Genomic DNA, 27,888 nt, shown 5'->3' on the forward strand with positions numbered 1-27,888 from the left:
AGAATTTAATTTGCTGTGTGCTGTATCCACACTCCTCCTTGAGTGAAGCAGGCATATTGTAAATGTGTCTGTTTTAACTCTTTCCTGGCCCTTGCAGGTATCTGTTGGGTCAGATGCTGTCAGGACTAAATAAACTGTTTCTGTAGCTGTGCACATGGAGTGACTTGAAAACTATAACAGCTGGGGAAATAAAATAAGTGAGAATAAATTCGGGGTAGGGGATAAATACCAGCGCAGACAGTCTCTTGTCAGCTTTACACAGGAATTGGTGGTTCATAACGAAACTAGACACCAAGTTCATTTGCACTCAAGACATTCTTGGTTAGCAGTCTAGCTCAGCTCACCCATCCCTTACTCTTCTATAAACTCTCATTCGGTCTCCAGGTCCCTTCTCTTACCCCAAGCGCTGCCTGCCCTGGAGCAGCAGTTTCAGAGATGAGCAGTGTACTGTAGATTTGCGCACCTTCAGAAATGAGGAGTGTGATGGTGGCATATGCAATGACCAGGAGTCTGGAGAAGGTAGATTGGATGCTTCTATTCACCCTTTCTCATGATACCAGGACAAGAGGACATTCAGCGAAGCTGAAGGATGGCAAATACAAAACCGATCAAAGGAGAGAACATTTTTTCACGCAATGAGTGATTCACCTGTGGAACTTAGTGCCACAAGCAATATTATCGAGGCTGAGTGTGGCGGGAGTGTTTAAAAAAAAAAAAAAAGCCTGAACATTTATAAGGATAACAGTGTTATAACAGTAAATATGAAAATAAACGAGTTTTTGGAAGGAATGTAAACCCTCATGACCCAGCCTGTAACTGGTTTCGGAGAAAGCTCTCTGTAGGCAAGCGATCCCATAATTGCCTACTGCAGGGTTTCTTGCACCTTCCTCTGAAGCAATCGGTGCTAATCACTGGACTAGGTGGCCTCTGTGAAATGAGCATGTGGTCCAGTTTCTAATGGACAGGAGGCATTCATAGCACAAAAACTGTAATTGCACTGGGCACTGACTCTCATGCTTGATGGCTGCAGAGGCAGGCCATAGAACAGGGCAATGGAGTCTGAAATCCCCTCTCACCCCTGCAGTGTTCTCCCCTACAGGTAAGGGCAGCATGGGGAAATTTACATGTAACTTGTCTCAATGAATTGGGGGTGGGGGAGCTCTTTGTCAGACGGGCATCTTTCACTAGCACTAAAAAAAACAACAAACCCACTTGTAGAGAACAGAGACAAAATCCCGGGTATTAAACAATAGAAATGACCCACAATTGCTTTTACATCCACATCTCCTGTGGATTTTCATGTATTCCCATTCCACAATGATTTATATTCCTAAAGACATGAATTAGCATAAAGCTGCTGATGGCATGATTTTCAGAGTTATGCCCCATGCCCATGCACTGCCTGGTTTAGAACAGGGAGGTGAATAAAGATCAGATGATTCTAATATCCTCTTGAGGCCTTTTCTGCAGGGCATAATACACTGTCCCCCTACCACCCATTGAATTCCAATGTAATTTGACAAATGTCTTCCTTCCCCTAAAGAATGAGAAGCAGAAGAGTCACACCTGGTCCTTGTGCTATCTCTTCAGAAGTTCACAGGGATTTGAATTAACCTCAGGGAAGAAAGTTGGTCACAGTTTGCAAAGACATATCTGTGTTTTAAAATATATTCATAGATTCATTGGTTTCTTTTTTTATAAATAGCATATTGTTTCTGGAACTGTTAGAGTTCTCTGCTGCACATGTACGTACATGTCTTTGATTGAAAAGGTCAGAAGTTTACACAAGAACAGTGTGAAAGGAATTTGCTTTCAAACCCTGCACATTTTCATTTGCATGTGTAGAAAAGTGTGTTGCGAATGCTGTTCCTTCTCCTTCATGCAGGAGAACCACTCACACAGCAGCGCTCCTTTGGATAATATGGGAGCAGGAGCTGGAGCAAGTTCTAAGCATCTCACCCCATAGTGGAGCGTTTCCTGTTCACTCACCCTGCTGTCCTTACTCACGCAGTGCCACGAACATGTAGTAAACCCCTCGCTCCCACAGTTCTGGCTGGTCTGGTACAGTCGCAGGACCTCACCCCATATACAGGCTGTGCCGGAGAGGTAGTGAGAACAGCTCCTGGCAACTTAGCCCCACTAGATCAGGAGCTTGAGCAAAACTTTAGCGTCTCGCTCCTCTCACTGCCAGATAGGAGCAGGAAGTGCTTGTGTCCATCGCTGTTCTGTCTGGGTGCCAATTATGTAATGAAAATGTAAGCACAGTATCTTTTCCCCAAAGTAGGGAGCAGGTACTCTGCCACATCAGCCAGTAAAACAGCTCCCTAAAGAACCATGGGGTGGTAACTGGGAGACCAGTTACCAAGGGGGCAGCAGCACTCACGTCAGGGTAAAACAGCAGCAGAGAGGCATGAGTGGTGCGACAGGAGCTCTGATCGGGGTGCTGTGGGAACCATCTCCACAGCCAAGAACCTGCCACTGTAAGTGTCCTCCTCTCCAGTTTCCATGAGTGCCACCCTGCGTGGGGCTGAGCGTTGCAGGGTCCCCATCAGTCTCTAACTGCATTGGGCGAACACAGGGCAGTGGTTCTCAAACCTTTATACTGGTGACCCCTTTCACATAGCAAGCCTCTGAGCGTGACCCCCCCCCTTACAAATTAAAACCACTTTTTTATATATTTAACACCATTATAAATGCTGGAGGCAAAGCAGGGCTTGGTGTGGAGGGTGACAGCTTGCGACCCCCTGAGGGGTCCCAACCCCCAGTTTGAGAACCCCTGACATAGGGGGAGAGGGCATAGTGGGATAGCAGCCGAAGCCTAGCTTTGTGCTGCACTGGCTTCAGTGGAGCCATTTGCTGGAGTGCGTCCCTGTTGATCAGATAGAATATTTTGACGCACAAGTCCAAGCATCACAGCATTTCTCCAGCTTTGTAAATGCAACCAGAAGCCTACCAGGAGCCCATTACATTAAAAGGCTCCCTCAGTGTGTGTGTGTGGGGGAAGCATTTATATGTGAATTTATTTTTTTAAAACTCAGAGCCTGAATCAAGCCCTGGGATAAGAATATGCCAGACACATGTTTCTTTTAGCAGGTTTCCATTAGCAACCATGGCATGAGAAGCTCTTGGATTTTCTATTGTAATGTTGTTCTTAGGAAGTTGCTGCAATTGGTGAACTAAAAGTAGCAAAGGATTTACTCGGAATACACTGTATTTTTATGGTGTATTTTCACTCTCTCTTTCCTGTTTTCTGCTTACTGCAGAAAGCAGGTTTTGGGGCTGATTTCTGTTCTGAGGCGGAATAACTTAGTGCAAACTAAAACGTGATCTGGGATTGGGATGTGTTACTGGGGCGAGAAATGGAACTACTAGTGATTCATTGGAAAGGGGGAAATGTAGACTTGGTGTTATGGTTACAAAAGTAAAAATTAGGAACAGGAAACCACGTTTTCCTGTGCACCAGATTCCAATGATATTGGTGCAGTATGATTCTGGGAAGGAGACATGCTGCTTTGTGGCGTCTTTGCTGGCAAGCTCTGGTCTGTGCCCCTGAGCATCTGTGATGGCTTAATGGCACTTATGGTCGTCTGGTCTGGAAGAGTTAGCACAGTGGTGATTGCTAGAGAGACAACCAGGGGGTAGGCCCGATTCACTCTGGCTGACGTAGGGACCTATAACTTAAACCAGCTAGAGTCCCAGCGGTTCTCAAACTGTGGGTTGGGACCCCAAAGTGGGTCACGACCCCCTTTTAATGGGGTCGCCAGGGCAGGTATTTAGACCTTCTGGGGCCCAGGGCCAAAACCCGAGGCCTGGGGCCGAAACCAAAGCCCAAGTCACGCCGCCTGAGGCCAAAGCCTGAGCCCTGGGGCCGAAGCCCCAGCCACATCTCCCGGGGCCAAAGCCCCAAGGCTTCAGCCCTGGGGAGTGGGGCTCAGACTTTGGCTTCAGTCCTGGGCAGCAGGGCTCAGGTTACAGGCCCCCCACCCCAGCTGGCTGGGCTTGGGCCCACCCTGCACAGGGCAGTGGTTGGCTCAAGCTTCAGTCCCCCTTCCTGGGGTCATGCAGTAATTTTTGTTGTCAGAAGGGGGTTGCGGCGCAATGAAGTTTGAGAATCCCCGAGCTAGACATTTTAATGGGGGGACTTGACCTCCAGGGAAGACAGGCTCTGTTACTGCCACCTGCCTTGTTTGGGGTTTCCTCTGGGGCAGCTTTAACACTGCCAGAGGGCTCCACGGGAGGATGCACTGACCTAGCAGAGCTCTTGAAGCACAGACATGCTTAACTTTAAGCATTGAAATCAATGGGACGACTTCCTTTCTGGGCCAAGGAGTCACGGTGTGTCCTGGCCACGCTTTGTCCCCAGCCAGCGCCGCGCACACGTTGGGCAGTTTTGGCCGCTGATTGCTCTGCACCTCCCCCAGATGGGAAATTACCACAACGTGCCATCGCCAAAACCCTGACCCCGTGTTCCGGTTGGACTTTCTGCCCCCAGCGCGCCTGTGCCTAGGTTTGCACTGATTAATGCTGGGCTCAGCCTGCCCTTCTGCACATCAATACAAGGGGCAAAAATCAAAAACAAGGCACCAGTGGGAGAGCGGGCGGGCATGTGCCATAGGAGCACACAAGGAGTTTCCCTGTTGTTCTGAATTGGGGAAACGTCCTATACTGGAGCTGTCCCAAGCAGTTAGTCTCCATCTGAAACGCTTTCCCTGCCACCCTTCAGTGAGCAGGGCAGTGGGTGCCCTTTTATAGGCTCTAGTCTGCAATGCAAGGTAACAGTCCCCTTCCAATCCTCCTGTCACCCTGGCTGTAGGGAAATGTTGCTGTTCAATAGCTATTTTGACCCTCACCGAGTTAAATACAGATAGCAAAAATCTTTGGGAGTATTAACTAAAAGCCCAACTGAGCCATGCCGTGTCTAAGGCCTGTAGGCACCTTCAGTTAATATCAGACCAGATCCTGCCAAAGACCTACAGTCTCCCAGGCTGGTGCAGTTGGGCTGATGTGGGATCCTGACTCCAGAGTGGTATGTGTCACAGCTGCTTCTGTCCCCGCCTGCGGCATCTTTTCCTTCTCAGTGGAGGTGGGGGTCTTGCAAACAAATCTGTGCTACTCACATTCACTGGTCTAGCTGGTGCCATGGAGCTGCCTGGAGGCTGTTGTCACAGTCACAGAGCAGCCTCCAGGAGGGGGGATGATTTTACACACACAGAACAGACCCCGACCCCTATGGAAATCTGGGATTTGGCCCAGAGGGTCACGATTTGGCCTGTATTTGGATCCCAATCTGTACTCCTCTGATAGGAATACTTTTGACTGAAGTCATTTGAAATTTGTCTGCATATGGAGTACAAGGTCAAGTCTTAAGAGCTAGTAGCTTTGACTGTACCCTGCTTGGCCTAGAGAGGGCTTTAGCAATCTAAACAAACCCTCATTCTACAGGCAATATTCCCTGTAAAAAGCCTGGGACAGATTCTCCTGAAACCATCAGGACTGACTTGTTCCCGAGTCCTAGTCAGAAGCACAGAAGGCATCTCTATTGGCTCCTTCTCCTTCAGGCCCTGAAGTCAATTTCCTTTCTGTTCATTTTCTTCCTTACATGCTGGGTTTTTTCTACCCTGCTGCTGTAACACACCCATGGATGACACTGCTGAGTGGGCAGAGGTGCATAGCACATGGACATCTGTTTCTGCCATAGGAAACCAGGCTTGAGGGATAATCTTCTACCAAATGATAGTGCAGGCTTCCGGGTGGCAGTGGCTGGTTTTAAAATACCCGTTGGCTAAGAAGAGACTTGCAGCTGGTGTGACCAAAATTTGCAGCATGGGGCTTCCCAGCTGAGTGACATCCTCTGCACCCTGTAAGGCCAGCTGTTGTATGTTACTATTCTTTCTGAAGTCTGTCTCCTGACACTTGCAATGCAGCCCTGAGCCAAGATTGTTCAAAGGTGACTAGCGATTTTGGAGTTTCAGAGTTTGGGTGTCCAACTTGAGACACCTAATAGGGGCCTGATTATCTGAGAGTGCAGGCACTGAGGTCCTTTTAAGGCGTCTCAATTTGGGCTTCCCAAATCGCTAGCTATTGAAGATGATCTTGGCTTTGTTTCATTGAGGCTGCAGTGAACGCAACAACAATGTGTGTGCTGTGTCATAGATACGGTGGGGAAATATTTCTACTAGAGAGGAAAGAATAAAATAATCAATTTTCATGACTGTTTAGATGTTTCTTTCCAGACCTCTCTCTCTAACCAAAAGCCTGGGAATGAAAATTCCAACCTTCGGGTCATCCTACAACCTGGCACTCATGAAACACTACCTTCTGCTCTCTCTGGGTTTTATGTGGAATTAGTGCTCTCATCGAGATGGGGACATACATTGCATGATCTGAATTCCTGTTAGAAAGAAAGACAGATCGAGCATAAAGGAAGGGAGAGAACTGGTATATTTTTCAAATGAGGCCTTCTTTAACTTTCTCAGTCAACCACTGCTTCCAGAACAGCAACCAATCTCATTTAAGTCTATCGCAGTCGTGTTAAGGCAAAAAAACAATCCTGTATAAATGTCTCTGAGAATGTTTCAGTGCTGTGAAGTTATCGACCAGACTTTGTACTTCTGGGACTTCTGTTCTCATTCAGAATTGACCAGAATGGATTCAAATCTATTCTAATAGTCTGGCTCAGTTAACAAGATTATCCCTAACAAGATTGCGCAATGGCAACGAAACCTACGAGACACGTTCTGTGTGTGTTGAGGCTGCGTTTGTGAAGGGATGACTTGCTATCTTATCCACTGGGTTAATCTGCAAAGTTCTCAAATCATCAAACCAAGTTAAATCAAATGGAGAGAGAGAAATCCCAAGGGAAGAAAACTTCTGTTGCCTGACAAGGGAGCTTATTACTTTACATTCACAAAAGAGGAGTGTGTGTTTGTTTTGAGCTTTTGGAATTAGTTTTGTTAGCCACAACACAGCCTCCAGAAATCTTACTCTTCTGCATACGTTTCAGTAGACATACATGTAAACCTTTTGCTAGTTCAGCTGATTGAATCCACTATGCCGATGAAATGTTGTCTTCCTAAACTTAATCAGTGCAAAGGTTTTATGTTAAAGAAACACTGCAAACTTTAATTTTGTGCTTTTGTTGTGTTTTAGAAGCTTTAATAAAACCTATTGCTGGTAGAAATGTTTTCACACTGTTTAAAAGTCTCAGTGAAGACAGTTGATTCTAAATAAAAAATCGTCTAATCCAAATCTCATTGAATTCAGCACGTGATCTTGGACTTCTAGAGCTTCCTTTTGTTTAGGGAGGAGTTAGTTAAAATAGAGATGACTCACTGACTACAGGTGAACGAGTGGGTTCTGGTAACTTCAGAACCATACTAAAACTTTGTTCAGATCTTCTTGATGTTTGGAAATATTTCAAAAATTGCAGTTTATATCCTCCTCGCCCACCATTTCGCTGCCTCTCCTCTTCTAGGATCTAACTGGAACCTAAACCAAAATGTTAAATTCTGTTTAGTTCTCCCCCAGACACACACACTGTTTCTGGCCCATTCTGAGCAGGAATTGGTAGGATCCTCATGCTGGCACCTGTTCAGGGGAGAGTTGCAGCCTCATTTTGCAGACTCAAGGTGTCTTGATAAGCATCTAAACCTATTATAACAGTGGTCCCCTACTTTTCAGAGGACCATGGCGGCGGATGAGCATCTGCCGAAATGCTGCTGACAAGTGGCAACGTCAATAGGCGTCGCCGCCAAAATACCGCAGGCAAGCAGCAGCATCCAGAGGTGTTGCTGCCGAAATGCTGCCGATTTTCAGTGGCATTTTGGTGGATGCTCGTCTGCCGGCCAGTATGCGGGCACACTTAGATGCCCCAGCAGGTGCCATGGCGCCCGCGGGCACCGCGTTGGGGACCCCTGTGTTATAACAATAGTGATTAGTATTGATTATTTGATCTTCCAGCTGCAATTTTCTAACTACTCCACAGATATTTCCAATGCACCCGTGAAGTGGGATAGCAGCTTTATCCTCATGTTAAAGGGGAACAGACATGAAGGGTGAAGTGGCTTGCTCATATTCACAAAACAAATTTGGGATAGAACCATAAGTATATAAATCAGATTTCCTGGCTCCTGGTCCTGTGCTTTAATCACTTAACTACATGTCTCATTCATCTTTAGGGGCTGAACTTCCCTGTCCCCATCCCTGGCCTGGATGGTGCCCTGTATCAGTGGGTAGAACTTGGCTTGCAAGCCAGCCTTCTGCCGGGGTCTCAGAAATGCCGCTCAAGAGACTAGCTGTGGAGAAGCCCACAGCTAAGTGAGGCAGAAGGAGATTTATCTCAATGGGGCAGACATTTTATATCCTCCTCACCCATCAGGGAAAACTTGTCCTGCGGCAGTTTTGGGGCAGAAGAATCCCAGCTTGGTGGCTAGTTTAGAAATTCACCGATGCAAGTGTGGGAAACAAGCACAGTAAACAGCAGCCATGTTTTTAGCTTTTACTTCACCAAGCAGCACAGGAGTGATGCTGAGGAGGGTAGTGCCACCAGAAAACAAACACTCCTCCTCCTCCCTCTGGTAATGTCCTGTTGGCTGCAGGCATATTCCCTGCCTGTCTCAACCCACTGCAACAATGACAAGCAAAGCCACCTATTGACACCTGTAACCAGCTCTTACTAATCAATGTCATGACCTCTCCTTATCCTCTATCTTGCTTCTATAAAAGGCTCTTCCGAAAATCTAAATGCTGCCAGGGAGTGCTTTAGAGGCTTTTGCTACTGTGTATGCTGTTTTCTGCACAATCTCTTATCTCTGAGCCTTCTGGCTGGTAGTGGATGGTTATATTATTTGACTTGATTCTTTAAGCCCTGACTTTATTGATGGGTAATTTTTTTGAACCTGCTACAAAAAAAGTAAACAAACTGTAAACTATGGGGGCTAGAAGGAATCTCCCACCCCGCCCCCATGTGTAGCATTGCACAATTGGCTTGGAGGTGTTGCCTACCCCTGAAGAATCAGATACTCGCTAATGTAGGATCCTGGAGTTGATGAACTGTTGGTCTGCTCCAATATAGAGTAAATCTTATGCTCCTGTAAGAGGTGGTGTTAGCTTTTAGCTCATCCTTTTACCCACTTGACTTTGGATACCTTTTGCCTAGCACAGTTTCTCCCAGTGCACTGGTATGTTAATATGTTATTGCATTGATTCTCCAGCTATTTTTATCTGCTCTTCTGTTTCCAAGAGGAGTGGATTTCCCAGCAATTCCCACTGAAGTAATTATTCACGCTAGCTAAGGTACACAGAGTCTACTTTCAGGATATCCTTTGGTGGGAGCCTGGAAACTATTTTCTGGAAGAACCTAGTTTCTGAAGTTGTCAAAAGGGATGGAGCTGTTAGTATTTGATCCTTCCCTGTAGACAGTATTGTTAAAAGCTCAGTGAGTCATTAATTTGTTGGGAAAGCTGTGCATTCAGGACCCTGTCTGTACTACAGGTGTCCTTCTGTAACCAGATCATGACAACCATTGGACCCCGTGAGACTGAGCAGTTTGAGAGGGGTCTGTACAGAAGCCTGTTTCTCAGCATAACTACATGTCAACTGTGTGTGTGCAGCCACGCTGTAGCAGTGTATTGTGGGAAAATCTGTTCAGCTATCCCGTAGTCCCTCAGCAGTGTATAGAGTGTCTGGAGGATACAGCAGCATGGGGAAATGTATTCTGGAATGTCCTACCTCGCCCAGAGCTAGAAGGAAGGCTATGGTAAATGTAATTGCTGTGAGTGAGTGAGAAGTATCTTACTTTTAATGGCTCCCACTGTCCATGTGTTCTTATTAGCATGCTAAGAATTCAGAGTACACAAGGATGAAACATTGATAAGATTCCTGAGCTGATTTTGCCCTCTGCTCCATTCTGGAGATGCTGAGAGCAATTTTGTGCATTTTCCTTGTTGTGCTGTCTCTATATTGTCAATATACAGCGTGCATGCTCAGCATATTGTTTTGAATTAGCCTCCAACCGCTACAAATCTCTGACCTGTGAAATCTGTGTGCCTCAGTCTCATTGTCTCAAATGGGCCCATCTCATGGTTTGGTTTGTTTTTGTTTGGCAGGATCCAGCCACTGGCTGCCAAGCCAGAAAAATAGTAAAACATAATGGTCCTGGTGAGTGACATGACAATATTACCGTAATCAAATCATTTGTGATAATGATGGATTGGAGGCTGAAATCTGATGTAGGAGCCTGTATCATTGGCTCTGATTGTATTAATGCCTTGGCATCTCACATGTGAGTGCAGTTCTCCCTTCATTCATAAAGATGCTGCTGAGAAGGATGGATGAAATGTGTGAGCAAAATGACTAAGGATGATATACGGCCTCGGATTGCCAAGCGATCAGAACCCCTCCATTCATGTAAAGAAAGCCACCTTCGACCCCTCGTGTATCGAGGACAGCAGTATGCAGCACCACAGGGTGAGCACGCTCCTCGTGGAGTGGACCAGTTCTGCATTTGGTGCGATAATAAAAGTTCTTCTCAGTAGTTGTGATCATAGGGTTAAAAATGTCGACTTTGCCCTGGGGTTCTGGCAGAAGAATTAGCATTACTCATTCACCTTCCCGTGTAGGTGCAGTTCAATGGGTAGGGCATTGTACCAGGCTTCGGGAGATCTGGCTTCTCTTCCTGACTATGCCACTGACCTGTTGGGTGACTTTGGGCAAATCCCGTCCCCCGTCGCCAGATCTTAATTTCCTCATCTTGTAAATGGAGTTCATGATATTCAGCTTCCTTTGAGAAGTGCTGTGTATGTGCTAAGTGATATTATTATACCAATAAAGCAACCATGAATAATGCAGTACTCAACAAAAGTGCCCTCAAGACAGCGGGGCTGGCTGCATAGATGGCAAGAACTTTATTTGCCATTGCAGGTGCAGAGAAAGATTGTGCTTGTATATAGCTGTATATATAAATGGGCTATCTTGATTATCACTACAAAAGGTTTTTCCCCCCCTCCTGCTGACAATAGTTCATCTTAATTAGCCTCTTAGAGTTGGTTGGGCAACTCCCACCTTTTCATGTTCTCTGTATGTATATATCTCTCCTCACTATATGTTCCATTCTTTGCGTCCGATGAAGTGGGCTGTAGCCCACGAAAGCTTATGCTCAAATAAATTTGTTAGTCTCTAAGGTGCCGCAAGTACACCTGTTCTTTTTGCGGATACAGACTAACACGGCTGCTGCTCTGAAACCTAGAAAGACACTGGGTGTTTCAGGTGTTCCCGTTGTTTAGAAATATGTTGTTATTGGGAAACTATGAACAGCCTCACAGCGCATCTGTCTCTCTGTTTCTATTTAGATTGCATGTCCCTTGGGGCAGAGGCTGTCTGGCTTTGCCTTCCAGAGAGCTAAGTGCACTGTCAGTACTCAGTTAGTAGTAAAGACAGCTCCATGCCGATTCAATTTTCTAACACTGGCCACTTTTTATAGGAAGCATCCCGGCTTGGAGAAAGAAAACTATTTTTAGTTGAAACGGAGCTTTTTAAAACGATCCCTGATGGAAAAACAGATGCAGTGGGAGCCTAGCAGCTTTTCAGTAACTGATCAAATGCAGCTTCTGCCTGGTTCCTTTGGTAGAGCCCCATCTTCCCCTCTGTCATACAGAGCACATGCTATTGTGGACCCCACAAGCCTGAAAGGATTGGGCCGTCCCACGGGAGGGAGGGAGTGTGGCAAAGCAGGCAGTGCTATAGGAATAGAGTGAGGATGTGGAAAGCTGACGTTTGGCCGCCTCACCAGCAGGTTCTTCTAGGGCCATCATTACAGGGTGCAACCACAGGGGTCAAATCTTTATTGAGGGGGAAAACAATGGGTCTAGTTCCAGGAGGATTTCGCGGCTATAAGACACTAAATTCTGCACTTCCTCTCTCTTCTCTCCCTCCTGCCCTTTGTCTCAGGTGTCTGGGCTTTTTCTTTGCTACTGAGCAAATGGGCAGCTGGTTATTTCCTGAGGGAGGAACGTGTGAGTTGAATGGCAGCTTGCTGGCCAGAATGACTGAATGAGCACTCAGGGGCAACGGTGCATGAAGTAGGCAACGCAGCCCAGAGAGGATGCTTTGCCCTTTTGTTTCAAAAATATAATTTTTATAATTCCAACCACATGTGGAAAGATTGCTGGGCGTGCTGGCTCACCTGTCTCAGGGCGGGTCAGGCAGTCAGAGGCAGAAATAGATACTGAGCCATCCGGTTTAGGCAATTAGACTCTTCCTGTGTTTTCACCACAGTAGGCATTTTAGTTGTGACGTAGAAGGAGGGATAAAGACAAATGCGTTCCCCTTTTGAAAACACCTGTGCTTAAAAGAGCCTTCCTCTGGGAGGTATTTATTAAATGTATTTTTGTTCATCCACTGCTCGGAGGCTTGCTTTGCTTCTGCTGGCGCGCACGTCAGCTCCATCCCGGAGCTGGGTGTTGGCTGCTTTGCTTGGCCCTGTTTTAGGTCCTTCGCTGAGAATAATCCACCTCTCAGTCTACATAATAGCTGTCAACCCGCATTACCTGTACCCCTCTATTCTATGGGTTTGTGCTGACGTTCCCACTGTACCTTCTGAGCAGCTCATCCTGAACCCCACGGGGTGCCTGGCTCTGTGCCATCTCGCTTCCTCTCTTTTCAGCAGTTGATTCTATTCTGAAAGGGCAGGAAGTGCAAATGGAAAGAGGAGCTGCTCATTGGGAGGAGGGTAACGAAATGGCATTTGACTCATGAAGGTTCCTTGTCACTGTCCTCTCTCTAATGTAGACAATCAGTGGCTGCAGTGTGGTGGTCTGAGGTGAAAGCTATTGTGTCAGGGGAGAGGAGCCGGAGAGGGAAATAGGAATGAGGAAGGGCTAGCATGAGAGCTGAGCTCTTTATTTTGTGTTACAGGCCAGTTATCTTCCTTTACCCGCAAATTACCCTCATGTTCCCCCTCTGCGTAATGAATACCCTTGCAGTAACTCTTTGAGGGGGGCTAAAATCCTTCCTGCCATGAGGGTTACTTAGCACCGACACCTGGGCCAGGATCCAGAGTGAGAGACAGATCTGGAACAGGTTTCAGAGTAGCAGCCGTGTTAGTCTGTATCCGCAAAAAGAACAGGAGTACTTGTGGCACCTTAAAGACTAACAAATTTATTGATTAGACTCTGCCTGTTGGTATGCATACTTCCACCTTTTCATGTTCTCTGTATGTATAAATATCTCCTGTCTGTGTGTTCCATTCTATAGATCTGGAACAGTAATTCAGGTTTCTCTTCTGCCCAGTGAGGTGCCCTGGAATCATTCTCCTCTGCTTTCCTGTCCTAGTTTGTAAGTTGTGTAGAGTCACTTTTTGTTGTTTGAACCTGTCTGTCCTGCTCAGGAACCTCATCTGTCATATGCAGGAGCAATCGCAAAAATTGATTTGTGGGACATGCATCTAACAAGCAGATCTGCTTGACAGAACACATAGCCATCATTTTCTGCATTTGCTTAAGAGTCAATCAGTGCTTTGATGCATATTTGGGTCATAAATAATCTGATGCAAATTAAATTTATTGTGACAGCTTTAGTCAGCTATCTATTATTTATTAGGTTCTGTTGTCCCTTTGTTTACTCCTTTGTGGAGCTGTGAAGTCAGCTTTTTTACCTGTGATATAGCTCTCAGCTTGGATCAGAAGAGAATTTTCCAACATCGTGTTCCCCCAGGACCCATGAGTAGCAAGGGAATTATTTATTGGTGGGGAACTGGGAGATGTTAGGTGAGTTGGGAAGAGGATATTTGAATGCACATTGGATCTTGTCTTCTGCTTGTACGCAGATGTTAGAATTAGATGTTAGGGGTGTGATCCAGAGTTCATTACAGCCAATAGACACGAGTTGCCCTAGGTTATCCAGCAAGCCAGTGGCAGAGATGGGAATACAATCGAGGTCTCGTGAGTTCCAGGCTTCTGTGGGCTTTGGCTCAGGCCCTAAATGCCCCAAAGGTGGCTTGATGAGGCTGTTGGGTACCTGAATCCAGTGAGATGCAGGGCTGAGAGTTTCTTTGGAAGCTTGCTTTAGTTTTTTCTTTTTTGTTGTCTGAATAAAAATGGCAGACTCTCTGAATCTGGGATGAATGAATTACAGTGTGATTCCAAGGTCACTCAACCTGGAACTGCCATCAGCACACTGATCCTTTTTGGATCTGTCGTCGTCTTCTGTTTCATTGTAAACAGATTTTCTCTCTCTAGAGATCCAAGTTCATTGTGGGCTCCAGCTTGCAAAGTGCTGACCACCGTGGGCCCCATCCAGCAAACACTTAGTCACTTGATTAGTGACTATTCAAATGCTTAAATTACGCCCATGCTTAAGTGCCTTGCCTTGCAGAGTCAAACCCTCTAAGCCGAGTTCAGTACAGGGCAAATCCTTCACTGAATGCACAGCTTGAGTGGCTACACTGTGTGTTGAGGGGCTTGGGGAGTGGAGGGGGGGGGGCTAAGGAATCCACCCCCACCCAGGCTGCAGAGCATCAGCCAAGGTGCTCCCCAGCTCCTACAGCAATACAGGGAGGCAGTGGCCAGCATAGTAGTGAATCCAACTGGCTTCTCCCCTGATCACTCCCACCCCTTCTCAATGAGGGCACAGGGGGAGGCCTGCAGAGTGGTGTAAGTGGTGCATATGGAGAACACTCTTTAGAATCCCTAAATCCGGTGCATAGTGGAATTGCACCAGTTACACTGTGTTCAGGGACCTCTGTGGCTCCTACACATGAACATGTGTTTCCACATACTGTAGCAATGTAGGATTAGCAGTGCCTCATAATCCTAGTAGCTACAGGCCTTATCCTGCTCTCCTTTTATGGAGCTGGCATGGCCTAGTGGATAGAGCAGTGGACTGGGACTCAGGAGACCTGAGTTTTATTCCCGGCTGTGGCCTGCTTGGTGACCTTGGGCAAACCATGACCCTGCTCATGCTTCAGTTTCCCCATCTATAAAATGGGGATAATGATACTGACTTCCCTTTGTAAAGCACATTGAGATCTACTGGTGAAAAGAGCTTATTCCAGCAAAAATAGTACATTCCACTGGGAGTTCTGCTTGTGCAGGGACTGCCAAACTAGGCTCCATGTATCTAGTGTGAGATTTTTGTATATTGTCTGTATTGCAAAGTAGTGGCTTGTCACTACAAATGAAACAGGAACCTGGGTATAATCTTGCATTTACTTCTATTTCTTTTTTTATCTAGTTTTTCTGTCTTTGAATTACTCCATTTTATTTACATACACGATACATGTTTGCGTTGTGATGTTGCTGACTACAGGAAATATAAAAAGTTGAGATAAAATATAAAGTACCATTGTATGGATTGCAAAATATGGACATCGACTGACATATGTGTATTTTTTTTTATTTGATGGTTCTGGAATTTTAGTATGTAAAAAGGTACACCTATATCTTCTAAAACAGCGTGCTATGGTCCAGCATTATACACCTTTTTTAGGCTATTATCTCCTATTACCATGAAAATCCCTTAATTACTTTGTTTATATATGCATTTCAATAGGAGTACTTATCCTTTGCGCTACATGCTCCTCTTAGCATTTTAAAAATAGAACACTACAAATGATGCCAGAAACCCACCTTGCCTGCAGGAGCCACTCAATATTAATATGATTTATAACCCTTAATACATATTTCCACTCTCTCTAATTTGCCACCAGAACCCACCCAGTTTCTGTCAGCTCAAGAAATACATGGGCCTTGCAGCATGCTCTGGACGTCAATAAACTAGGGTCTTTTAACAGTGTTTCTCAACAACTGGTCCATGGACCAGCACCGGTCCATGGGGTCTCCCTGACATAGTTTAGGAAGGCAGCAAGCTGGTCCCTGGTATTCAAAAGATTGAGAAACACCGTGTTAGAAGAATTGTACTGGTGTGCCTAAATTGATGTAAAAATCACTGTTGTTGCACCAGTGCAAATCCCGAATATAGACACATGCTGGTTTAAACCTTGCTTGTATAGATTTTTAACATAAATCTCTTTAATAGCCAAATTGATACAAACGGTGTGTAAACTAGTTTAAGTGCACCTACATTAGGTGTTTGTAGTGGTGTCCCTAGATCTAACATGGACAAGACCCAAGTACTATTTTGGAGTGGGGTGGAGGACTGAGTTCCCAAGCTGAGAAGTCCTTGCAGAGAATACTCTGCCAGCTGCCTCCTACCTTATATGAGTGATACCTCAGCTGACAGTAACTGAGTCAGAATTGCATGTGGAGAAAGGCAATCTTTCAGATAAAGAGGTCCCACGCCTTATAAGTCAAAACTGTCCCCTGTAGTGGAATAGTTACTCACTGGTGTACATAATGCTGGGTCAGGCAAAAATTTAAAGAAAAGTGATGTGAGGTTCTAGTGGGTAGTGAAAACGCAGGTGCAGCAAGGGGAATGGTAGTGAAAACGTCTCTCACGCTGCCTTAGAAGGCTGCTTCTAAGGGTGAGTCTGCAGGGGGTGTTTCACCCAGGGCCTCTGCTGAGAGAGCCAACAAGGGGGCCGGCATCTATACACTATATCTGAACGCTCTCAAATCTTTGTGTCAGCTGCTTGTTGAGGTTTGAGCAGAGGCTTTTGGTTTATCCTGCCCCTGTTTTGCCCATCCCTCAATTGTAAGCTTGTAGCAGACTCTGAGGGGTGTTAGTAAAAGGTAACCCAAGTTCACTGGTCTGAAGTTTCTCTGGGAATGAGAAGACTGTTTGCTTATGGACACTTTGCCTAACTTGGTAAGCAGGGCTGCAGAACATCTAATTAGGTGGAACTACTCTCCAGAGGGCTTGGCTTGCAGAAAATTAGTTTTCATATTTTTTGCCTGATGTTTATTAAATGTCGTCCTGCTTTTCTCCCCTCTGCAGTTTTCATCTGTAGTTTCATGGTGGCAGCACCTATATTTGGTTACCTTGGTGACCGCTTCAATAGGAAGATCATTCTCAGCTGCGGGATCTTCTTCTGGTCAGCTATCACCTTTTCAAGCTCCTTCATCACTGAGCAGGTAAGATCCGGGAATATAAACAAAGATATTCTGCAGAGTGTACTGAATATAACGGGATCCTGCTCCAAACTCCCCACCACAGTGTATGTGGACATGAGATGCCCCGTAGATGCCACATAGGATATAGTGTAATAAAGTATATAATGTTTGTGGTCACGTGTCTCTTTGAAAGTGAAGTGTGTTCTTCCCTGGTCATGTGAATCACATAAACGTCCTAGGGGAAGCACATATAGATACACGTTCAAATTGGTGTGTGGGCTTTATCTGAAGGGAGAGTTTACAGAAATAAAAAAACTATCCATGCTCCAATATTGGTTCTTATGCCCCCTCTTTGCACAAACAATGGCAAGTTAACATTAACTCTGCTTGAACAGACTCTATAGACTGGCAAAACGCTGGGCAGATGGAGTTTGGACACAGATTTTGAATAGCTACCCAGGCTCAGTTTCCCTGAAAGGCAGTGAAGGTGAATGATAGGACTTAGATTAGTACAGCGTCAGCTCCTTTCTCTATTAAATTATCTCTCTGGGGAATGGATGCCAGGATCCTCCGGCTCACCTAATTTTGGAAAGTCAGAGATAGCTTTGGGTACATTTCACAATGCTCCCTGTTTCAGCCTACGGTAAATGAGGCCATGTCAGTCTGTTTTCTTGCCTGTCAAGGATACTGCAAAACAACAAGGGCTTGGGAGTGCTTGAGAAAAGAACCGTCTCATTTAAATTAGACCACAGAGGAAGCTTAATCGTTGCAGGTGGCAGCATTCCTGGAGAGAGAAATCACAGCTAGGGGAGCCGCAGACAGATTTCCTTAGGGACCAACCATTCATCCTCTCTGTTCAGCTGCATTCCAGAGGTTGCAGTGCTGTGCCGAGGATGACAGGCGTGCTGTGCCGTTTCTAATACAGAGGGTGCCACATCCGTGGAAGTGGTGGAAGTCACACCTGTGATTTGCTCACCTTGACATCCGCTTGGATAGGACGGCATTTCTAAGCCCCCATAAATCATAGGGCCAAGCGTAGAAGCCTTTAGGGTAACGTCTACACTGCAAAGAAAACCCCTTCCCCATGGTGCCACATCTCATAGCCCAGGTGGCTTGGTCTGCCGGGTTAAAAATAGCAGTGTAGGTGTCCCGCTCAGGCTGGGCTCCCAAGACCCCCTGCAACCCAGTGTCAGAACTTGGGCTCCAGTTTGAGCAGGAACATCTATGCTGCGATTTTGAGCCCAGCAGCCCAAGCCCCATTGACCTGAGTCAATTGACCCAGGCTCTGAGACTTGGTGCCACAGGTTTTTCATTGCAGCTTAGATATACTCTTATACGCCAGCAAACTGCTCTGATTTAACATCGGTTATGCAGTTTTCTCTCTTGGGGGAGAGAAAACGCCTCCCATCTGGAATGACGTCAGGTTTCTTTTAGTTTTCTTTCAAAACATGCTGTGAAAGCAACTGTGGTTATAGCAAAAAGGTAGTTATTGTCGTCGCCCCTCTGTTGTAAGCCAGAAAAGACACGGCAACAGCGTTAAGCCATTAAACCCTTCATGAAGAGCAAACAGGTGAAAGGCTTCCCTGCCTGCAAACAGTTTGCACTCTGCACTCTTCTACTTACAGCTGTTTACTAAAGTTTCTAATCAAGTCTCTTGAGTGGGCTTCATAACCCATAGTCAGAGGACTGGAGTCAGATCAATTAAGCACTGGACTGGAGTTGTATATACTTGGGAGTGGATTTTCAGTTCATGGGGTTTGGGTCATTCCACTGCATTTGTCAAACTAGCTTAAAAGATGGATTACTACAGATGCTCCTCAAAGAGTGACCAGTAGCTCAATGTGAATGTGGGATTATTGTTAATCTAACAAAGAGTGAGTGCTCTTACAAGATACAACACTAAACATCAAGTAACAGGAGCAGGAAATACCCTGAGCTGCATGTGTTCCGTGTGCAGACTCATTCCTTCTGGATTGCAGTCACCACTAGATCTGGGCCCAAACAAAAGCCAGGACATTCACCTCCAGCGTAGACTCTACAGCCAGTGGGAGGACATTTTTTAACCGTATATCTGAGGGCTGCAGCAACAGGACAGAGATCCTGAATCATACTGAAAACAGTTCTGCTGCCACTTCACTCCCCTGGCAGGAGGTCTGAAATCTAACAGGTGAGTCACACCAGCTTGCACAAGGTGACTCTTTGAAATAGCAATGACAAGAGGTCCGAGAAGAGTGTGTGCACTTCTTGTTTATACAGTAACTTCCCAGCTTATGATCATTGGCTTCTACCATTAGCTTAAGGAGAAAACACTGGTGGCTCTTACAGAAGCGAGAAAAGTGATAGTGGGATAGGGTGGTGGTTTAAGATATGAAGATCCCTTCACTGGTTTAAATACAAGCAGCAGCGAATCTACTGAGCAGAGGAGATTGCCCACGTTCATGTTGATGTGAAAACACCCGTCGAGAAGCAGCAAGTTGGCACAGCCTGAGCCCATAGAAATACAGCATAGAAAACTCCTTTGTGTGATGACAACAGAAACACTGAAGTAGGCAAGAAACAATAGCAATTCAGTGAAAATAGCAAACTGCCTTTCTCTGTTCGGAAAGTGTCGACTGCATGGTGCATTCTACCACAATGTCATGGACAACACTACTAAGCACCCATCCCTATGGTTACATGGTCTTTACCATGTGAACTGTATATACAAGCGGCCTGCCTTTCAGAGGTGCTGAGCACCTTACAGCTCCCATGAAAAATGAGGCCACTGGATTGTTAAAGGGCTTTTATGGTGTCTGCCTCATAAATATTCATTGCTGACTGAAAATTGGATGTAAAGGAAGCAGTTAGCAAGCTTCTTATATATGGATAAATGTTCAGGCCAGCCTCCGGTCTGCCTCCACTTGTGCATGCCCAGAATCCAGGAGTCAAAGTGGTGGTTATTTTGGTTTGATTCAGGTTCAGTGTGTTCAGGTTTAGTTCTGATTTTTTTTTTTAAATCACTCGGTTACCGGTTTCAACAGGTTCAGATCAAATTTTAAGCTCAGTGGAAATAAACTCAAGGAGAGTTAAAACCTACAATTGAAACTATTTTGCTTTTTGGCCATTTATTTATGAACTTTAACTTTACATGAGTTTTCCTAATGCTTTTGTGTTGTCAAATAAACACCATTATATTTTTCTATGAACAGTTGGTTTGAGAAAACTAAAATAACATTTTCTAATGTTTGCTCTGTGAGGATAAATCTGAATTTGGTGCATGGGCCCTGGATCCAAGTGGAGGAACTGGAGGGAGGAGCTGTCCCCTGGGCTGAGGGTGGGTGGGAGCAGGGAATCTAAGGGGGAGAAAGGTTGGGAAGCTGGGCTGGATGAGTTATTAACTTCTGGGACCAGGAAGCATTCCACCGCTTCTGTCCTCAGGAGGGTGTCTCAGAGATGGTCCATCTATCTCTGGGGCATCCTGCTGCCTCAGGTGGCGTGCAGGCAGCTCCTAAGCTTCCTCTCTCTACCCTCCCTACTCTTGTGGCTGGCTTTTTCTTCTCATTCTCATCTCAGTATTCCGGGGCAGGCCTCTCTGGTAGTCATCACGTACCTATTTGTTATTTTCTTGTCTTGTTGAAAATAAGATCACAGTCGTGTTCTAAAATATTGTGCTTAAAAATGCTGAACCTTTTTTTCCCCCCAGTTCAGTTCCAGTTGAGGTTCAGCAAGTAGGACAGAAGTATAGTTCAGGATTGGTACTGATCTAAGCCGGTTCGGTTTTGGTTCGACTCCCTGCCCAGAATTAATCACGTCTGTACCTGTGCTTGCACTTTGCAGGTGGAAACACCCACTAAAAATTCAAGTCCTTTGTGCATGCCCTTTAAGTAGTCCTGTCCCTGTGCACGTGCAAGTCATAGCAGTTTCACCTGCAAACCATTTTTGGCATTTCTGGTGAGTGTTTGAGGTATTGGTATTGGTTCAGGCTCAGTAATAAAATGACAACATGCAGATGTAAAAACCTGAGCGAGCTGTCCTGGGGCTCAAAGACAAACATTTAATCCAGGTGCTTACTGAACACAAGAGGCCCCACAGAGCTCCTCTACCAAAATGTGGCTCTGGTCGTTATTTACCTCTTCATGTGGAATGAAAATATATTTCTCCAACCTCCTTGCCCGGCACTGTGATCACTGATTAATGACTATGGCAAAAGTCAGTCTTCTTTTTGGATAGTGTTTTGTTTAATTAGATGTCTGATTGCCCTATATATCTGGGGCGGATCCTCCCGGGGCTGCCTGTGATTGCTCCATTGTTCTCTTTCTGAATAACTTGAGTTGAAGCCACTTGGTTATCAGGAGTAATCAGACTGTGCTGGATCTTCTGAGTGTTTGGATGCGGCTGCTGGGACCCCGACTGTCTCTGTTAGTCAGACTAAGAGCTCTCATGGTTGCCTCATTTGTCCAGAGTTCTGTCTCTGTGGAAGTTTTGAAGAGTTGTATTTTTCCCCCTCTCAGCTGGCCTCCCACATCTCCCTTCACAGCTCTCTGGTGGGCAGACAGCTACAATTTCTTAAGGTGAGGAGGTGCATAGGCATGGAAAGCTTGCAAAGTGCTCTCAGTATTTCACAGTGCTGTGATGTTTCCCATACATATGGCTTGAGTAAAGCTCACCTCTCCTTAATGGTGGCTGTACAGGCAAGTCTTATCATACGCGACGGTTCCGTTCTGCAGTTATCGCGTAAAGCGAAAACCACGTATACTGAAAATTATATCCCCAAACCCTTTAAATCCCGCCCGCAGCTCTGGCAGCAGGGCCGGGGCAGCATTTAAAGGGCTCCTCTGGGCTCCCACTGCCGTGGGGAGCCCAGAGGAGCCCTTTAAATGCTGGTCCCGGCCCGGCAGCCAGAGCTGCGGGCGGGATTTAAAGGGCTCCACTGGGCTTCCCACCGCGGCGGGAAGCCGGGGGGAGCCCTTTAAATCCTGCCCGCAGCTCCAGCTGCCGGGCCGGGGCCGGCATTTAAAGGGCTCCACTGGGCTTCCCGCCGCGGCGGGAAGCCCGGAGGAGCCCTTTAAATCCTGCCCGCAGCTTTGGCTGCCGGGCTGGGGCTGGCATTTAAAGGGCCTGGAGCTCCACGGTGGCTGGAGCCTCGAGCACTTTAGTTCGCCCCAGGGGCTACCAGCCACCTCTGCAGCTGGGAGCCCCCTGGGTGATTTAAAGGCCCTGGGACTCCGGGCCACAGGAGTGGCCTCAAGATTTAAAGGACCTTTAAATCTTGAGGCCACGCCCCCCGGACTCCGGGCCGTTCAGCGTAAAGCTGAAATCGCGCATGTTAAATGCGCCTAAGTTGCGACAGACCCTGTACTTCAGAGATGGGCAAAATGATCCCAGTGTGGGGGGTGTGTGTGTGTGTAGTTAAGCATTTGGGGCTCCTTCAGGATGAAAGGGGATTATGTATAAACAAGGCTCAACCCAGATTAGGCGGTGACAATGCTGGTTGAACAGGGAACAAGCTAGAACACCTGGAGGAGCAAACTTCAGTTCTGTGGATTTGAGGGTGGTTTGCCTGCCTTTTGTTACTTAGCTTAGCAACCAAGAAGGATTTGCTGGATCACATCTGCTTCTGGAGGTTCAGGTAGCACAGAGGCCACAAATTCTTTTTATAATCTGTGCCTGGCCCTGAGGCTGTGGACTGCTCTTCCGATCTGAGGCCCAAACCGTTTTTGACTTGGCAGAAAATAATGGGCTATTTTCAGAGGTGATGTCAGTTTGGAGCTGCTGTGAGTTGCACGTCATTAAGTCGGTGTGAATTAAATGCTAAGGGAAGAAGAGGTTGGAGCAGGAAGAGCAACCAACAGAGGACTGTGAGATAAAACAAGGAGGTCTTGAATCTTCCAGTCTCTAACACCCTTATATTGGTTGGTTCAGTGCTTAAATGCTCTTGTGGTATAGTAGGGCAGATGCTATAAAAATATCTGACAGAATCAACCCAGCTTCTTCTCCCTCTGCAGGTAAATTACACTGACTTACTGATGGGTACCTTCGTTGTGTGCGTTCACTCTGAATTTGGCCCTGAAAAAAGGGAAGGAACAAACCCCTGTGGAACAAAATGTCAGCCAAAGCAAAAGTCCGTCTCAGCGTTCAGTGCTTCATAAAATCATGGCTTTGAAACATGCCTGGCTTACTTCAGGTCCTCTTAGTCCAAGGAGAGAGAAAAGAGACACAGAAAATTACTCAGTGTAAAAAAAATAAAACTGAGGTTCCTTGGAAGTAAAATAAAATCTCAAGCCCTCTACAGCATTCTGGCATGTGTTGCCTCATAAAACCTATACCTAATGTGTGTTAGGTACTATTGAGTAAAATAAATCCTCAGATTTAAAAGCAGAAACAAGCAAAACTAAAAGTACTAAGCCATTTTTTCTATGTCTAAGGGAGACTGGATGTTTTCACTGAAGTCTCATTGAATTGATGGAATGGTTGTGTACCATTGTACACAAGCTGAAGTCTGTTTCAGAGGGCAGGCAAAATAGATTCCTAATGCAGCTTTGTATCTGGAGTCTGGGAGCTGTGGCTATGCTGTACCTGGTCCCCTGACTATCATTAGATCCTTGTCAGTTTGCACAGCTGTTAAATGGATCTGTGCTAAAAGTAATTCAGGTGCTGATGGACAAGGGCTGTACGTTGGCTCAGCAGTATTTTGGTAGCCACAGGCTGGTAGGAGAGCCTTGCAGGGATGAGCCTATGATAAGAAATGTCTGTTTAGTGCTTAACTGCTCAGGGGAAAGGTGAAATATACTACTCACCTTACCCACCCCATAGAAAGAGTCCTGTCTAAATGCTTTCTGCTGGGAAGAGATGGTTTCTTTTCTCCAGAGGGGAACTTTCTGGAAGCTGTCATGGATATGTTGGTTCATCTACAATTAATACCCCAAACTCTCTCAAATGAAACCCTGTCCTGTTGAGCTGGAGTTCTCTCTTCACTTTCATGGCTGCCTCTTGACTACTTGGTTCCAGCTAGGACTAGACCCAGATGTGCCAAAATCAGAGCCTGTCTTGCATCTTTTTACAGGAAGTGTGAGAATTGCTGAAGGAGCCAGAGAGTGCCATTTTCCTCAGTTCCTCTAGGTGGCTACCACTCACTCCTCTCTCCCACTGTCCTCTTCCTTTTCCAAAAGGTGGGGGAAGAGGCTCTCACATTTACTTCTGTCGCTTCCAGGCAGGGAGGTTTGGCTGGGGCCAGCTCCTCTAGGACTGGCTCTGGCCAGAATACCACAAGCTAAGCTGTACTTGGGAGGTTTGCACAAACAAGTGAGTTATTAGCATGACCATACGTCCCGCTTTGACCAGGACAGTCCCTTCTTTAAGTCCTGTCCCAGCCGTCCCGACTTTTTTCCCCAAAGGAGGCATTTGTCCTGTTTGCTTTTGTTGACTTAATCGGTTGGCAAGAGCAAGCAGGACAAATGTCCACTTTTGTCAGAAAAGTGGGGTGCGAGCGGGAGGGAGGGCGGGGGGAGGCAAGGAGCAAGTGAGCAATGACGGGAGAGGACCAGGCAGGGCTGGAGCAAACAGTGACAGCCTCGCGCAAGGGTCAGGGAGGGCTTGGGCGAGCAGTGATCTGAGCCCCATGGGGGGAGAGGGCTCAAGCCAGACCTGCGCAGTGTCCCGTTTTCCCTTAGGATGATATTTCCCAATCTTTGGGCACTTACCCCACTGCACCTCTCCAGTTTTGCTAGGTAGGGGAAAGAAGCAGGAGTTACCACAGGGATGAAGTGGTTCGAGTTGACCGATGCAGCAGGGCACTGCCGACCTCTGAGCCGTACAGGTGTCTCTCACCCATCCTGTGTTCCTTTTCTACCCCTTACCGGCCCTAAGCCCCTTCCTCAGTGGCTACAATAGATGGAAAGGGGAGGGGAACTCTCTCAGCACCGATCGAGGAGGAGGGGGAGCTGTGAGGGAGCACTGTTTGCCCAAGTTGGGGAGAGGGAGGGCAGCCTCCCTTTGCTTTTAGCAAGGGAGGAGTTGTGTTCTCACCTCGCCCTACCCCCTTGTCCGTGCATTCGGGTGCGTGCGATGCATTCAGAGACATGACAGCTGGTGGTGAAGGTGTCTCGAGTGCAGCTGTAGCTCCAAAGCCCTGAATGTCCACCTCATGTGACAGAGGAGTTCATTGGAAGGTGAGCTCATTTCTGCTACAAAAAATAAAGTAGACAAAATTATCAAAAAGAATATCCCTATCAACTGTTATCAAGTAACAGTTCCCATCTCTGCTGTCTCTCCTGAACAGCACTGGCTCTCCTCTCCCCTCCAGGGGCCTGGAACACTCTATGGGAGCCTGACTGCCTGCTCAGAATATCAGCTCCCTGGTTGGTAGAGGCAGAACAGCACCATGTCCTACTGAAACCTTTGAAATAACTCTGAATGGATTTTACTGCATGTAAAATACTGTTCCGTTCATAACAGTGCATCTGCTGCCCTCTGCTCTCTGTTCTTGGGTTCATTAGCTTGTCTAATATCCTGGGATGTGGAAACTAACGTCGTGGATGCTGAAATCAGAGGAGATGTCTCTATCGTTCAGTATCACTGTAAGCATAACTCATGCACGCTGCTGCAAAGGCTTCCATTGCCGCTGCCAGCTCATGGTAATGAAGACAGCAGCCAGCACTGAGACATCAGGATTGCTAATTGGAGCTCAGGCATCCTTCTGGGTGAGCCTGACGGAAAGAACACTGTGCTAGAGGAGACTTGCGCATGCCCTGCGCTGGATCTGAGAGTCCTTTTTCTGGCAAACTCTCGTTAACTTCAACAGACCTGCATGAGGGCTGAGTAAAAACTGAGTAGGGACCCGAGGAGGTGGCTCTGTGCACGTGTGTGCATGCGCGTGCATCTCCCCTCTCTATTTAGGAAGATGTTGGATGTTTAGGCTATTGAAAAATGTTTGGCACACGTAAAGGACATCCCCATGAAATCTGTGCATTGTTGGCCTGATCCAGCTACCATGGAAATCAGTAAGACTTTTTCTACTGTCTTTCATGGGAGTTGTTGGATCAGAACCTCTCTCTCTAAATGGACATGGTTATATTTGATTATTCTTCATTTATTATTTGTACCTTGGTAGTAGCTAGAGGCTCCAACTGAAATTGTGGGATCCTGTTGTGCTAGGTGATGTACGTACACAACAGAAAGACAGACCCTGCCCTGAAGACCTTTGCAGTCTTAAGTATCTTTGTCCCATTCTATAAATAAATCAATCCCTGTGCATGTCCCTGTATGTGTTTCTTTTAGTTGAACAGTGGGAAAGTTAGCCAGTCAGTTCCAATTACAGAAAGGGTGACCGAGATGGGGGGAGGGATAGCTCAGTGGTTTGAGCATTGGCCTGCTTAACTCAGAGTTGTGAGTTCAATCCTTCAAGGGACCATTTAGGGATGTGGGGCAAAAATCTGTCTGGGGATTGGTCCTGCTTTGAGCAGGGGGTTGGACTAGATGACCTCCTGAGGTCCCTTCCAACCCTGATATTCTATGATTCTATGATGTTTAAAGGAGCAAAAATCATCCCATCTCAGCTCTTAAGCTGTCTGGTGGGGAAAGATCTCTAGACTTGATTGAGCTATTCAATGGGGAAGTTCCGTGTGGGTGGGTGGGTTTGTGTTGAATGAATTGCCAACCAGGATACATTTTTAAAGCGGTCTCTATTTTTGTGAGACCCATAACATCAGTGTTTTGTGTGTCCTGCTGCAGTCATTGTGGATTCTCAGAGCTGTGCTTGATGGTGCACAACCCAAGATGTCATATTGTGTAGGGTGCTGGAGTGTCTGTCAGTCCTATCGCCTTGAATGTTTACTAAGTGCTAGGGAGTGCTTTATAAATAATTTTTATCATTATTCATTTCAGCCCCGTTCAAAAAATTAAGGGGATGGATGGAGGGAGGGGGAAATGTTCCTTTAATTAAACAGGACTGAATTGGCAAGAAAGAAATGCTTGTAAGCTTCTAAATGCATGATACAGGGGAGAGTGAGTAAATATAAAATACCCATAAACCTCATGTGGCCCTTTTAATGATGGTGATGAGACAGATGCACGACTTCCCAGCATGCAGCCTTTTGTTATTGATGGCATTGCATGCTGCGTTTCAACACTGTGGAAACCTGACTTGGCCAAATGAGTTTGGAAAGGAAAGCAGTTTGCTAGACTACGATGGCCTTGCAGCGTCATGTGAGCCTCTTCCTAAGCTTTCTGGAGAATTAAATGTGATTTGGATGTGGAGTGTGTGACTTGGTGGAGTGTACAATGTCTCTCATCGTTTGAGCCCATCTGTCCAGTCGTCTTATCTGTTAACTTTTAGCATGTCCTGTAAAGCTTCAGGAGAAGGCATTAAACGTCAGTAGTTGTGGTCCTAGGTAAAGGACCTAGTTGTGGTCCTAGGTGAAAGATAAAGTGAAATGGAAGCCAGTTGTCTGAGGTGGGGATAAGAGCAGGTGGATTCTTAACTGCAGGATGCCAGGCCTAGGTTGGGAAAGGAGCTTACTGCAGGTGTCCTATGAAACAAAATGATGATACAATAATGATATGTCATCTCAGTGTTTGTCTTTATTGTGAAATAAGGTTACTCATGTATTGTTACATTGCCATAAAGCATGAAAAAAGGTTAGGCCTCTTTAATTGTCAATCAAGTTGGTAGGATAGTCATAATTTTTCATGGGCCTATCTGATAAGTCTGGCTTTTGTTACCTGAAAATATCTGAAATGTGAAGGCAGAGTCTCCAAGGCTCCAGATAGGTTAGAAATGGGGGCAGGTGGAGGTCTTCTGCATTAAAACCAAGACCTTCAACAATGGGTGCTTGAAGTCAGGCTTCCAAGGCTGAGTCTTGCAAATCTGAATGGAAATTGGACATCCCTTAAGCAGCTTTGAAAT

General features: G+C 46.2%; 1 protein-coding gene across 2 annotated transcripts in view; it reads left to right on the top strand.

Moving 5' to 3' along the window:
- The window catches only part of SPNS2 (sphingolipid transporter 2), a 192,992-nt gene that overhangs the window by 103,487 nt on the left and 61,617 nt on the right, over positions 1-27,888 (top strand). For both annotated transcript variants that reach the window (XM_044993608.1, XR_006574340.1), the window contains exon 3: positions 16,891-17,027. In XM_044993608.1, coding sequence (XP_044849543.1) covers positions 16,891-17,027 — 137 coding nt within the window. The remainder of the gene's footprint in view (positions 1-16,890; positions 17,028-27,888) is intronic.

Source organism: Mauremys mutica, chromosome 19 (assembly GCF_020497125.1).
Source record: "Mauremys mutica isolate MM-2020 ecotype Southern chromosome 19, ASM2049712v1, whole genome shotgun sequence".
NCBI lineage: Eukaryota > Metazoa > Chordata > Testudines > Geoemydidae > Mauremys > Mauremys mutica.